Source organism: Kogia breviceps, chromosome 5 (assembly GCF_026419965.1).
Source record: "Kogia breviceps isolate mKogBre1 chromosome 5, mKogBre1 haplotype 1, whole genome shotgun sequence".
NCBI lineage: Eukaryota > Metazoa > Chordata > Mammalia > Artiodactyla > Physeteridae > Kogia > Kogia breviceps.
In genome coordinates, this window is record NC_081314.1 from 71,441,221 (window position 1) to 71,455,592 (window position 14,372).

Below are 14,372 nucleotides of genomic sequence, written 5' to 3' on the forward strand. Positions count from 1 at the left end.
GTCTGACACGCTCATCAAGTCCCAGCTACCCCATCATTTTTCTCAAGGGTTAGGAGCCGTTCAAGATAACTGTTTTTGTTGTGAACGAACTAGCATTCCACAAGGGCTACACATTTTAAGGTAAAATAGCACCTCTCTGGGCCTGAAGATATAGACAAACTAAGTGTCCTTTAATGGAGATTCTTTTTTTAATTCGCTAAAGCTCCGATTGTAAGCCCAACCTAAGTGCTTCAGAATAAACAGGAGGGCATGTGATTTGTGGCTCATGGCAAAATTGAGTAAAATGATCTAATTGTCTTGATGTTTGTGTCCTGTCTGTGGGTTTTTTCACATTTGTGGTTTTAAGACACATTTCTTAATTTTAAATCCAGTTTATTTAGTTCAAATATAAACAGAAAATCTTATAAGAATTGTTTTCCCTAAATTCTATGTTAATCGTCACACATGTTTTGTTTGAGTTAGTTTAACACAAAGACACGCATCTCTAGCAATGTTGAATTCCCTTTTACCAATGCTCCCAATACACCGATTTTGTTACAATAGTCTGCCTGTGAAATAAATTTTGTCTCAGTGTAGGCATATCTGGGACTTATATAATGAAGACTTTTGTTATAACACAACATTAATTCCAAAAAGTGTTATAATGTGGGTTTTTTTTTTTCAAGAGCCAACTCAAATCCCACTTAGAATAGATTCCCAGAATCGTACATCACCACCACATTGCCTGCTCCCTCACCATTCATAAGTAGTTACTCTTTTCTCTGTGTTCCCATCACACATTACTCATTCCTCTATAACAGCAATTTGTTGTGCCCTTCGCCTCTAGTCAGTTATTTACGGAAGTGTCTACCTCTCCTACCATGGTGGGAACCTCTGAGGGCAGGCATGGTGTCCGTCTGTTCTCTCTTCAGCCGTACCTGCCAGGATGTTAAATGTTTTGTCCCACTCTTTAGGCTTTCTGCAATGTTAAATTATGTGGGGAGGCCGCTCTGCTCATCAGAAAATCATGTGAAAAGTTTTTTTAAAGGGTGTTTATGAGAAAGCTGAGGTAACACAGGCGTTGGATGCAGAGTTGTGCCCAAAAAGAGTAACAGAAGTGACAAAAATAAGAATGTTGAAGTTCTTTTACTGAATTTTCAGTTACATGTTCCATAGCTGTCATTTTGTGTGTGGCGGTAATGACATCAAAAGAAAATACATCTTGAGGTTTTGATGCCATTTGATAAATTGACTCAAAATTTTTCCTGTTTTGAAAAATGAGAATTCTCATCTGCAGAGTAGGAATTTTGATTCTAATTGGAAAAATCACAGTCATAGGGACGGCATATCACTAGGCTTATCATTGTTATTTTCAGTCTGTCTTGAAACACGTATTAGATATAAATACAGTATAGATTTAGATTAAGATATAGATATAGGCAAAGGACATTTGGCAAGTGCACAAAAACTTTCAATAAGTAATGCGTGCCTCACTGGGAGGCAGAGCTGTTGGGCAGTTTTGTACTGCAGGCTTATTAGGAAAACTACCAAGATAAAATCATGTCTTCATTTGTGAAGGAAACCCAGAAGTACTGTCATTACCTGGGAAGCCTTGATTACCAGAATCAAGAATAAGTTTGTATTCCAGAATTAAAGTAGGTAATACAATTATTTGAGTTTAAATAATGTCAATGGCATTTCAGTGGAGCTTGCTGAGTCATAGCCCTGTTCTCTTCTTACTGTACCGCGTTGCTATTCTGTTGGGAACACCTACACTTAGGCTGTGCTTCCCAACTTTTTTCACATCACGATTCATGTGGAAAGTGATGGCATTCATTCAGCACACTGGCATGAGTAGGTGAGGCTTCTCTTGGCCCAAGGTGACTGCTCAGGGACTATGGAATCTCTGGCCCCTTCTGACCCTCCCAAATATGGTACACCTGGGGCCCATTTGAGGCACACTATGTCTTAGCCTGCCAGTTGAGAAGCTTTGCACTAGAGACTTGTTTTGCATGATTAAATAGAATAATTTTATTTTATGTCAAGTATCCAGAGTTTATTCATGATGAAACCAATATTTGTTGAGCATCAATTTTATGCAAGGATACTGTTGTAGATGCTAGGGATCCAACAATGAATTTTTTGTCTTACCCCGCGGGAGCCAACGTCTTAAGATCTCAGTGTGTTTCCTCTCTTTATTTATATGCATGGAGCTTGCAGGTCGTCAGCCTTATATTTGTAATGTGGAGTAAGTCTACTGAAATATGGAATAGGTGTACTGTGATATAGCAGTGGGGTTATCCATTGGATGGAGAATTAGACCTATACTCTAATTCCAAATCTTCCTCTAGTAGTTTTCCCTCTCTGCGCCTTAGTTTCTTGAATCTGGTAGTTGGACCAGATGGATGGGTTTTAAACTGTACTATATGTATTCCCCATAGGCTCCATCCTTTCCTGTTCTTCATCCAGAAGTGATTTTGGACTCTTTTGGATGTGCTTCTTTGATAAATTATTTCCATGAACAAAGGATTATGGAAGAGGAAGGCAAGTGAGGGAAGTTGAAAACTTCTGGACCAGAATAATCTCTAAAGACTTTTAAAAGTCTCATATTTTCTAACTCTCCTTTTTTTTTTTTTTCTTTTTATTCTTAGCTCAACAAGACCAAAACTGTATGTAGAACATGAGTTGTCACCCTTAATCTTTCCAAGAGTCTTTTCTGTTCCAGTATTGCTTTGGTACCTAAAAAAAAAAAAAAAAAACAATAAAGACTGAATATAAGATGACATTTTAATTTTATGAAATGAAAATTTTAACATTTCTAAATGGCAATACTTTATAGTCTTCCAAATCTTCAAATATGTATGTCTCGATTTAAAATCTTCAACAGCAAACACACATACACCTAAGCAATATATAAATTTTAGAAATATTATTTTCTCCATCATTAACTAGTAGTCAATGCTTATGTTACCTGTATGCTTCATTTAGGTTCAGATGATTCTTCCAGTTCTTCTGACTGTGAATTAGAGAAATTATTTATACAATATCCAGGGATAGAAAAGATACAACCAGATTGTATCTCTAATTTAAAAACAGTTGCATTTGGGAGTTTTGTGTACAAGATTTGTTGGTGATTTTATTTTTATTTTCATTTAACTTTTTGTTTTTAATCACAATTGTATTGCCATCATTTCAGAAAAGTTTATAAGCTGTGCCTTTTAGCCGTTAAATAATTTCTTGGTTTTTCTGCTACTTTTAACATCTTCTCTTGTTAACCACACTCTCATTGAAGTAACTGCTTAAAACATTTTCAAAAAATCCTTTAAAATCTTCAAACAGGGCCTAGGATTTTTAAAAAGCATAAAATCTAGGCTCTTCATTCAGCTTGATCTAGAAGGTGTTTCACACCTGGTTACTTGTTGCCTAATGTGTGTCACGGACCATGGAGGTCCTGGGCAAGGATGCTTACTGTTGTGGATGCTGTATTGCACTGCCCAGACCCCCTTCAGGACTGAGGCTCTCACTCCCCCACTGGCTGGGATTGTTGGCTGCTGACAGTTCACAGCTGAGTCCCTCTCTTCTTCCTTGCAAGCAGCCCGTATCCATTGGCTGGCAGATGTAGGGATAAAAAAGCCCTACCCCCTAGCTTCAAGGAAAGACAATTCTGCAGAGCCATCCTAACTCCAGAGTTCTCCGTGAAACCATCAGAAGCCTTTGTTATAACTGAATCATAGTTCAATTCCTCCCTCTATCCAGATGCTTCCTGTTCTCACCCACAGGCATGAGCTCAAAGCCACTCTTCAATAACTTCTTTAGTGCAAAGCTCTTTTTCAGAATCTGATTCCTAACACACTCAACCTATGACTATAGCTCCATACGGGGAGAGCAGGGTGCCACTGTTTGGTCACGGAGGTTGACATAAACCTTTAAATCAAGGACATTATTATAGTCGGTGTCAGAGAAGCATCATACAATCCTATGGAAGTGGAAGAAGTGACTTATTTTGCTTGGAGTATAACATAGGAAGAATTATGAAAGGTTTTGCAGAAGAGGTAATGTTTGAGCTTGACTTTGAAGAATGTGTAGGTCTTCTCTAGACAAAGAAGTATGTGAGGTAGTCTGGGTTTGTAAAACAACACAGCTTATTAAAGATGTGGCAGAGAGCTCAGTGTGGCAGCTGGAAGGTGGGTTTCACGGGTTGGGTCCCAGTAGAGATGGGTTCAGAGCCAGGCCATGAAGCACTACTGATTTTGAAGGTTCTTATGCTGGAGTGCCCTCTTCCTTCCTAATTCCCGTCTGTCAAACTTGGCACCCCTACTTCACATACAAGATGTAATTTGAGTAGATATACTTAGAGACACCCTTCTTCCACTTGTTTGCTTGAAGACTTATTTCTTTTTCTATTTTCTTAAATACTATTTTATTTATTAACCGTTTCATTTTAACCTACTTTAGAAAAGCCTCATGTTTATATAAAGAGTGTATCTTTTAGTCTGGCTTTAAAATAACCTTCTATAAAAAGACACAAGGATCTTTCTCTATCGTGCTTAAAATTCTACCACTAGCAATTTCTGGAATTCCAAGTGGTAAGGTAAGGTAAAGTTTAGATAGTCCAGATTTCTAACACATGAACCCCCATTTCAAGCCTCAGATGAAGCGTTGTCCAGTTGTTTTTAGTATATCTCTAGTAATGGAAACATTGACCTTTACCTGTTTCTGTTAATACTGATATATCACGGAGTAACAAAATTGCAGAGTTGGAATTAATCATTGTTTTACAGGTGAGAAAACCAAGGTCTAGAGAGAAGAAATCATTTACCTAAGGTCACACAGTAGATGTTGACAAATCCAGAGGGACAATTCATATTCTTCATCTAGCAACTTTGTCTCTCTATGGCTACATAATGAATTCATCAGATACCTATCTGAATTACTGGGAGGCAGGAAACTGGGGTACCAACCCATCCTCTGCCCCTCATCATCTCCATGACTCAGGTCCCAGCTGTATCGGTCTTCCAGGTCTGTTTTCTCACCTGGGAAATCAGAGGCCTGGGCTAGAGGTACTCCCAGAGCCCTCCTCCCAGGCATTTTAAGAGTCTTTATCCTTTCTTTAGGAGCAGATATGTCTAAGGGTCCTAGTGGGCCAGTTGAAGACTGAAAGGAGAAGAATACAGTAAAGAGAACTGGCTCAAGAAGATTCACATGTCCTCAACCATTTGCTAGTCCAAGCTTCTAGTCAGATGCATTCTTGGAGCCTTTATTTTCTTATTTAGGGGCATTTTACAATAGTCTCACTTTACGTATATTTTACACTGTTCTTCCTTTGTAGCAGAAATGTTCAGATTACCCGTTCTTTAAACATGGACCATAAAGTCTTTCCTTAGAAACTGACTCTACCTTATATGCTGCTGCTGGTTTTGAGTAAATGGGCTTGAATCTTGCAGCCAAGCCTCAATGCAAACAAAAATATTTTCTGGTCAAGAATTTTCTCATTTGTTCAACTCCATTACAGGGTTGGCTTTAAAAAAAAAAAAAGTTAAAACCCACAGAAGAGCAAAACACAAACCCTGGGAAGACAGTTTCCAGCCACATTAGCTCAGATCACCAGGGTAGAAAAGAACCAGGGCCTTCATTGTCGAGACCATCGTCTTCTCCAGACTCTCATCTTATGTCCTTCTGCTATTTTAATTTCACCACTTCAAAATAGGGGGGAAATAGGTTAATAGTTTCCATGAGTTTAGACTGTGACCAGAGGCATACTAAGCAATTTCAGAAACTCCAGCAACCCACAACTTGGAGGAGAGGACGGTGATAGATTTACTGTCCTCTGGATTCCAGAGTTAGGGGAATCGGGCCAGCACTGTGATGCCAAAGTGGGATGTAAACAATATTCCTTCCTTCATTCTTTTTGCACATATTCATCCTGAGTTTCTTCAGGTAGTATAGTGGGTGAAGCATGGAACAGAGAAATACATTCTTAAGACATAGTCCCTGCCCTTAAAGAATTGCAGTATACTAGAGGAAATAGACATATGTGCAAATAATTTCAATACAGTGAACACTGTAAGTGCTTTAAGCAACATGAATTAAGTGCTCAGGAAGGGGAGAGAAAGAAGCAGTTTATTCCAGCTGAAGGCATTGAGGAAGGCTTTACCGGGGAGATGCCTTCTGACCCGTACCTTGAAAGGTCAAAATAGCAAATTATGATTTCTTCTGGGCATTAGCCAATGCACAGAAATATGGAAGTTTCTCATAGGTTTGAACAAAAGTGAGCAGTCTGAGACATCAGGGGAATCTGAGCCTAAAAAGGGAGTTTGCATGTCAGGTAAGGAATGAGCTGTTTTCACATTGTGGAGCCATATACGTTTTTCTAGCAAGAAAGCTGCTTGGTCACATCTGTGTTTTAGAAAGGAAACTGGAAGTCACTGTGAGGATGGGCAAGTGTTACAGGAAGAGAGATGGAAACAAGAAACCAGTCAGGAACTGTTGCTGTAGTTGTCATTGGCACACTAGTTATCTACCTATAGGCACGCCTTGCCTCATGCCCATTTAAAGGTTCTAGTGGTAAGAGGGAAATTACTCCTTGATTGCCACATCCCTTCGAGTTCTGCATATTTCTAATCAGATCCCCATCCCAGGTTTATTCTAAATCGTAAATTCATTGAGTCAGTCCAGATTTCTCAGTTGGAATATAGCATATTACATGTGAAACATGGCTGTTGGTAAGAGAGCATGGTATCCTAGGCAAGGATGGAAAGTTAACAGCTAATTGTATCAGTCTTTCTGAGTCCTGACTCAATAAATGGTATCCCTTTTAAAGGGGGGGAGGGATTTATTTTTAAAGCTGAGCTTTTTTTTTTTTTTTTTTTTTTCGGTACGCGGGCCTCTCACTGTTGTGGCCTCTCCCGTTGCGGAGCACAGGATCCAGACGCGCAGGCCCAGCGGCCATGGCTCACGGGCCCAGCCACTCCGACCGGGTCACGAACCCACGTCCCCTGAATCGGCAGGCGGACTCTCAACCACTGTGCCTGAGCATATTTTTAAAGCCAAATAAATTGACTTTCTTAATTCATTTCTCAAAACTGGAATCCCTCTAGGTTCAACATTTCCATCAAGAGTTCACAACACTAAGCGTGGAGATGGTGTTTGAATCAAGGCTTTAAATGATCAAAAGCCTCATTGATTATGCTGAGCTCTGATTGGGTTCTGCAACCGGCATGCTCTCTGTGAGTCTGGGTCATCAGAAAGACCACTCTAAAATGTTAAAGTCCTTGGTGACCCCACTAGGATTTTGATGACTAATCAAGTTTTAGAAGTAATAGAGAAGTATTTTTCCAGTGGAGAACCCGGATTGTGTAGTTCAGGGGTCAAGAAACTATCGCCATGTCCAAATCCAGCCTGCTTTTGTAAATAAAGTTTTGTTGAAACACAGTCATGCCCATTTACTTACACACTGTCTGTGGCTGCCTTCCTGCCACTACAGCAAAATTGAGTTGCTCTAACAAAGCTAGAAGTATTTACTACATGGGGCTTTACAGAAAAGTTTGCTATTACCCCTGCTGTATTGGGAAAGGAACACGAGTAGAAGTCAGACAACATGAGTTCTAAATCCTAGATTTGCCACCCAGAACCTGCATGACCTTAGAGAAGCCACTTGATCCATCTGTGTCTCATTCTCTCTGTAATAAAGATATGCACTCTGCCTTCCTCCAAATACTGTGATAAGCACATGAGCCCATGTGTTGTGTAACAGTGCTTGTCATGCTGTAAGTTACTACATAAATGGAGCTCTTCACGTCTTAGCCTAACGTTGGCATTTTTCTTTTCCTCCTCAGAATACCCTGGAGCAGTGCAGCGTGTGCTCCAAGCCCATCATGGAGCGGATTCTCCGAGCCACTGGGAAGGCCTATCATCCTCACTGCTTTACCTGTGTGATGTGCCACCGCAGCCTGGATGGGATCCCGTTCACCGTGGACGCTGGCGGCCTCATCCACTGCATCGAAGACTTCCACAAGTAGGCAACCTACTGCCCCTCCTGCAGCCTAATTGTCTTCTTGGGGTCTATTCTTACTTCCTGTATCTGGGCTTCACACTCTTCTCTCTCCGAGCTAGAGGATCTCCGGATTTGGTGGGACGTTAAAAAGAGGTTATTTATCCCCTCCTCCAATGCAGGAATTGATATTAGGTACTCCATGTTGTCCTCCAGCCTGGCCTCTGCTTCAAGACTTCCCTGGGCCTTATCCATCACATCTTTGTGTAGCTCTTATTATGAGGAAGTTGACTTAGCCACAGAACATGTGTACTGGAAAGAGGCAGGATCCTGGGGTAGCTCTCCCTGGCCTAAAAAGGAACAAGATATGTGACAGTGGACAAATTGCCCAGTTTCTCTGAGCTCTTCAGTTTGGTCATTAGACCAGACCCTGTCTTAAAGCTTCCCATCTGAGACAGCCTAGGGTTCTCTCTAGAGCTGACCTCTACGTCTTGGCCACCCTGCATATAGGAGGTTATGGGAGGGACTGGCACAGAGAACAGTTCAACCCCTCTTGCTAATGCAGCCTCTCACATATTTGGAGGCTATTTTATGCCATTATCAGCATATTCACACCCTCTGCTAATCTCTACCCCCACCCAGGTCTTCTCTTCCTCAGGATATTTTCTAATCTTTTGATGACGATTTAAAAGTAGAATCTTAAGGTCAAGACCACTTAACTGATGGGCCTGGAAAATTATGTCACCACTTCCTCACTTCTCTAATTTGTAGATCCCTCTTTATTATAGCTGGAGTTTTCATGAAAATTGTATAGCTTTGCATTTTGCTTATTCTTATTTGGCCAGTTTGTTGGTTGGTTCATTGGTTGATCACATTTGTTGCATATTTCTAGGAACCATATGACAGCTATAGATGTGGTTTGTAAGTGGCAGACACGGAGGTTTCTGGCTCGTGTTTGCTTCGCAGTGGCTTTAAGAACAGTCTGAGGCTCTCAGAGAGATGAAGCTCACATGGCTCACCAGTTTGGGTGTCTGTTCTATGGCCTCCACATGTGCAGTTTGTGGGTTAATTTTCACCGCTCTGTTGATTGTCAACAACTGGGAGGTACCTGCCACAAACAGTTTGGGGACCTGAGACTCATATTTTAAAAAAAGAATTTCCTGACCACTTTTCAAGTAGCAGGGAAAGTGAAAACCTCACCAAAAGATGTGAGGCTGAATAAATTAAAAAAACAAAAACAAACAAACAAACAAAAACCCCAGAGGCAGGAATTCTCGACCTGAATTAGACAAGAAAGGGTTCACTTTGAAAGGGCAGTCACAGCATAAAGTGTACTTCACGTTATTGATATTTTTAGCTTCTAATTACACGTGGAAAAAAACCCTGCATCTATTTAAGGGAAGTGAAAAGATACCATTGGGGAGGGTATTTCTGTCACTGTTTCTCTCCTTTAGACTTACCCTAATCCAAGAAAGACTGATAGATATAATCAGAGCACACATGTTTCTGCTGCTGAAAAAGACTGATATGTTACACCCCTCAATTAAAACAGGAAATCAATTCTGACAAATGTAAGTTTATATCTATGCCATTTATCTTTCATTTCTAGGAGTGGGGAGCATAATTAGAGACTTGTGACTGGTGACATGTGTGTGGGTCTGAACACTCCAGGAAGGCAGACTTGAGCAACTGAAAGGGAAAAAGAATCTGAAACCCCCAATACTCCCCATCACCGCTAATTCAGTGGCCAGTTAAATTACAAATTATTAAAAATAATGTTGTCTGCATGATTGGCAGGTATGCAGGGGGAAGAGCTTTTTGATCTTTTCCCCATTTCCCAAAGAAGAATAAAAGATACATTTTACAGAACTCCATTTCTGAGTCTTGAAAGGACTGGAGTAAAAAGCAGCTACAAGTCCAACCCATTAGCCATGTCTTAGCCATGGACATTGCATGGCTAAGAAGAGTGGACTGCAGAGAGGGGAACATAGCCGCCTTCTGCAGATTCTTGGTCATTCTGAACAGGTCTCCCATTTGTGAGCTTTTGGGAGATGTATTTCAATTCTGTTCAACCGCATCTATGAAGAGCCCTCTATGTGCCAATTACTGTGCTTAGTGCTAAAGGAGAGAAATTGCATAGGTAGAAATACGTAGAGAGAAGCCCCTGTCTGCAAGGAGCTTGCCAGGAGGAGGGGAGAGAATAAGTGCAGATTCTGTGTGATACCAGGCAGAAAAGACTGTAAAGGTGACGACGTGAGGCACAGGCAAGGGCTTGAGCTGTCAGAGCCAGAAGATATTACTCAGCCCTGGGATCTGAGTAGGCTTCTGGAAGCAGAGTGTTTTAAATGGAAAATGGAGATTTCTTGGCAGAAGGAACAACTCAGGCAATAACAAAGGGCCCAGGGTGAAGAAAGGCTCTCTGCTTTCAAGAAAGATCCGCTTGGCTGAAACTAGAACAGCCTGCGAATAGAAGCTATGGTGAGAAGCAGGAGGCCCAGGAGAAGGGATTTACCTCTCCTGCCTAGAAACCCGTCCTTTAAACTGGTGCTTCCCAAACTTCAGTGGGCTTACAAGTCACCTAGCGATCTTGTGAAACTGCAGATTTTAGTTCAGGAGGTCTGGGGTGGGAGTGCCTAAGATTCTGCCTTTCTGACAAGGTCCCAGGTGGTCTTGGACTGCACTCTTGAGTAACAAGCTTCTGAAATGCTATTTTTAAAGCCTTGCTTATGGGCCATCCCCTCCATAACTGCCATCAGTCAGGGTTGGCCCAAATCCTCCATCCTATTAGGCAGAAACTCTTTCCCATATGTCATTTCAGATGACTGCTCAAACTAGTTCCCTGGCAGACTGCCTGTATCGCACCCTCACCCCCAAAACACACACACACACACACACACACACACACACACACACACACACACACACACAGACTTACTTTCCCATTTCATGTAAATGGCCATCTTTCAAGGCCCAACTCAATTATCATCTACTCCAATAATCCTCCTCTGATCTCAAACACTCCCTAAACCCATGTTTGAATTTATATCTCCTTCTCTATGTTTTATAGTTTTGTAAATTCACTATAGATAGCACTTTACATAGCCTGATTAGTAATAAAGAATACACACACACACACACACACACACACACACACACACGCTATTTTACAGTAACCCCCTTAAATCATTTTTGCAATATGGTAGGATATGTATATATGTTAACAGAACAAATGCAGAAATATATAGAACTCCCTCACCAGTGTGATTGCTGGAGTTTGAGTTTATTTCTGTATTCCCAGTGCCAGGACAGTGAGCTCAGAAAAGCAGATTTATTTAACTGACCCTTTCACTGTGTTGAGTCTTTATTCCACTATCTGTGCTTTCTTATCAGGGATGTTACATGCATCCATTTGTTTGTTTAATCAGCATCCATTTGTGGATTGCCAGAAATGTGCCAGGACCCAATGATTAAGATCATCCCTCTCTGAGCTTTGGCTCCCATGGCTGTAAAGCAGAAATGATAAAAGTATTTCTTAATAATGTTTGCTATCAGTAAAAAATAAGGCCAAGTGTACAGAGTGCTTAACAAGGCTTGGCACAATGATAAGCACACAGTTTTAACCATCAGAAGTGTTTTTATCAAATTAATTTTATTATTATTGTCTGCTTAGTGAGCTGAGCCTTGAAATAGACCACCTGGGATTTTTAACAATCCTCAAAATGCCGGCCAAGGAACACAGTGGGGACGGTGGAAAACACTTCCTGTCTCTTCACTTTGCCTTTTCCCATCATAGAAATGAGGCCAAGTGGTAAGAAGAAATCATTACTCTGCAAGAATACAGTCTGTGCCTTTCCAAAGAGGAACCTTGAGATTGAATGTAAAGGCCTAAGCAACATCTTTTTATGTGAAATGTGGCAAGTACTTCATTCCATTAGATATTGCCTGACTTTTACCTTCTGCACCAGTCACACTAGTTATTTCTAGAAACTCAGAAATAGAGCAAATCCTGTCCTTTGGAAGCTCACAGTTTTGAGGTCTCCAAAGATATGCAGATAATTACTGCTAAAATAGGCAATTTCAGTGAAAGATATTTTATCCTCAAGGAGTTAGTAATCCTACTTGGGGACATTGGGGAAGACTCACAGATAAAGTGATAGGCAAGACACACTTCTGACCTCACAGAGTTTACAGTCCCAGTGGGTTTGGGGAAGGAAATTTTGCAGCTGATTCCAGAAGGCTGCTTATTTCACTACTGATGACCCAGATTCAAAAATAATCAAGTAGTCCAAAGCAATTTTTTTTGCCACTGAGTATGAACTTCTTGCATAAAATACCAATTATAACAACTCTGATTACTGCTGCAATTGTACCATGATCCTTTAATTTTTTCTTTCATAGCAATCAATTGATCTGCCGCTTAATTCATATTTATTTAGATTGCAGCCATACAGATGCCTTTTGGGTGCTGCCAGGAAAATTAATATGTACATATAGAGTATAATGTATGTAAAAATGCTTCGACAACCATAAAGTGCTCTGCAAAGAGTTAGATTACTGTCATTATTTCTTTTTAAGTCTTTCTACAAATAGATAAATTTTAACATCATTAGTCTTAAAACCATTACGATGAAAAAACTGAGCTGCTCAGTCTTTCTTTTTTAATCTTTTCAGTTCTTATTCATGTCCATTTCAAATCACGTCTCATTTCACACCTTCATAAATACCACACCTAATTTCCAGAAGGTACAGACGGGTGCACGGCCTATATTTGCAGCCTATTAATCTGTTATGAGAAAAAAAAAAAATGTTATGGCCATTTGTCATATTAAGGAATATTAAGAGATTAGGAAATATTAAAATTCCTCACCGAGAGTTAACCTCAGAAACATATGTATATGTGTGTATGTATATATGTGTGTGTGTGTGTGTTGGGTGGTGTATTCATATACACATACCCTTTGGAAGTTCTAAAATCCTTTGAAGAATAGAGAACTGGACAGCTTTATAATTTTTTTCTTTTTAAACAAAAGTTTAACACGACCAAAATATAAGAAGTGCAGATTGGGCCATAGGAAGTTTGGTATAAAGAGTAGTTAGGGCTTCCCTGGTGGCGCAGTGGTTGAGAGTCCGCCTGCCGATGCAGAGGACGCGGGTTCGTGCCCCGGTCCGGGAAGATCCCACGTGCCGCGGAGCGGCTGGGCCCGTGAGCCGTGGCCGCTGAGCCTGCGCGTCCGGAGCCCGTGCTCCGCAACGGGAGAGGCCACAACAGTGAGAGGCCCGTGGACCGCAAAAAAAAAAAAAAAAAAAAAAAAAAAAAAAAAAAAAAAAAAAAAGAGTAGTTAAACTCGCTAACCTCTGCTGCTTTGAAAAGATACGTATTTGAGGTTTCTTGTGTTCATTCCTAGAATTCAAGACACATTTCAAAGAAGAGGCTTAATAATCGGGAATGAGGCAAATTACCAACCTCAGGATACTCGGGTAGGGCCTGGGGAGCACATACAAAATTCTAGAAGCAGAAGTCAGAAACAAGTAGGGGCCTTCTTGCCTCTCTGGCTGACCTGCCCAAGCCCAGGGTTTGTGTTTGCGATCTATCCACAGGTGAATCCCACGCCATGGTAGCTCTTCATGCAGAAGCAGTTCACACACTCACTCCCCTACCTCACCAAATATCATGATATTTATCATCTAGAAGGAACTCAACAGTCACCAAGTGTAAGTCCCTTATTTTAAGCTGAGGAAGCAGACTCAAGGAAAGTGACTTGCTCAGTGTCACACAAGACAGCAGACCAGGTGTCCTGGCTCTTGGTTTACACCTTTTCTTTTCACCTCCAAGTCTCATCTTTTTGCCAGTGTCTATGCTCAGTATCTAACCAGAACTATCTCTCCGTTTTCAGGAAGTTTGCCCCCCGCTGTTCTGTGTGCAAGGAGCCTATCATGCCAGCCCCCGGCCAGGAAGAGACTGTCCGGATTGTGGCTCTGGATCGCGATTTCCATGTTCACTGCTACCGGTGTGAGGTCTGTGGTCAGCTCCCCCTCACCCTGCCAGGCCCACTAGAGCCGGATTTTCATAAATATAGCAATTATTAAATCTGGGGGAGCCCCTAGTGCCTGTCTTCATGGGACTTGTGTTTTACAAGAGGTCTGTAATCCAGGCTGGAAGTGACAAGGGAAGCCTCTTGCCCAAGGGCCATGTCTTCATTTATACAGCAAAGGGCAGCAAGTCTTTCTCCTATAATCTGGGTATGAAAAGGTATAAAAACATTCAGAGAATGATTTTAAAACATTTTCTTATCCTCGTCCTATGACTTACCCAGAGCTCCTCTTTGAAAGCACTTTTCTTGTTTTCTACCAGCTCTTCTGAGTGCAGCAGTTAGCATTAGCCGTCTGCGAGAGATAGTATGAA

General features: G+C 41.1%; 1 protein-coding gene across 13 annotated transcripts in view; it reads left to right on the forward strand.

Moving 5' to 3' along the window:
- Nucleotides 1-14,372, forward strand: part of LPP (LIM domain containing preferred translocation partner in lipoma) — a 714,682-nt gene that overhangs the window by 684,415 nt on the left and 15,895 nt on the right. For all 13 annotated transcript variants that reach the window (XM_059064964.2, XM_059064970.2, XM_067034208.1 and 10 more), the window contains 2 exons: nt 7,815-7,993; nt 13,864-13,984. In XM_059064964.2, the coding sequence (XP_058920947.1) occupies nt 7,815-7,993; nt 13,864-13,984 (300 nt within the window). The remainder of the gene's footprint in view (nt 1-7,814; nt 7,994-13,863; nt 13,985-14,372) is intronic.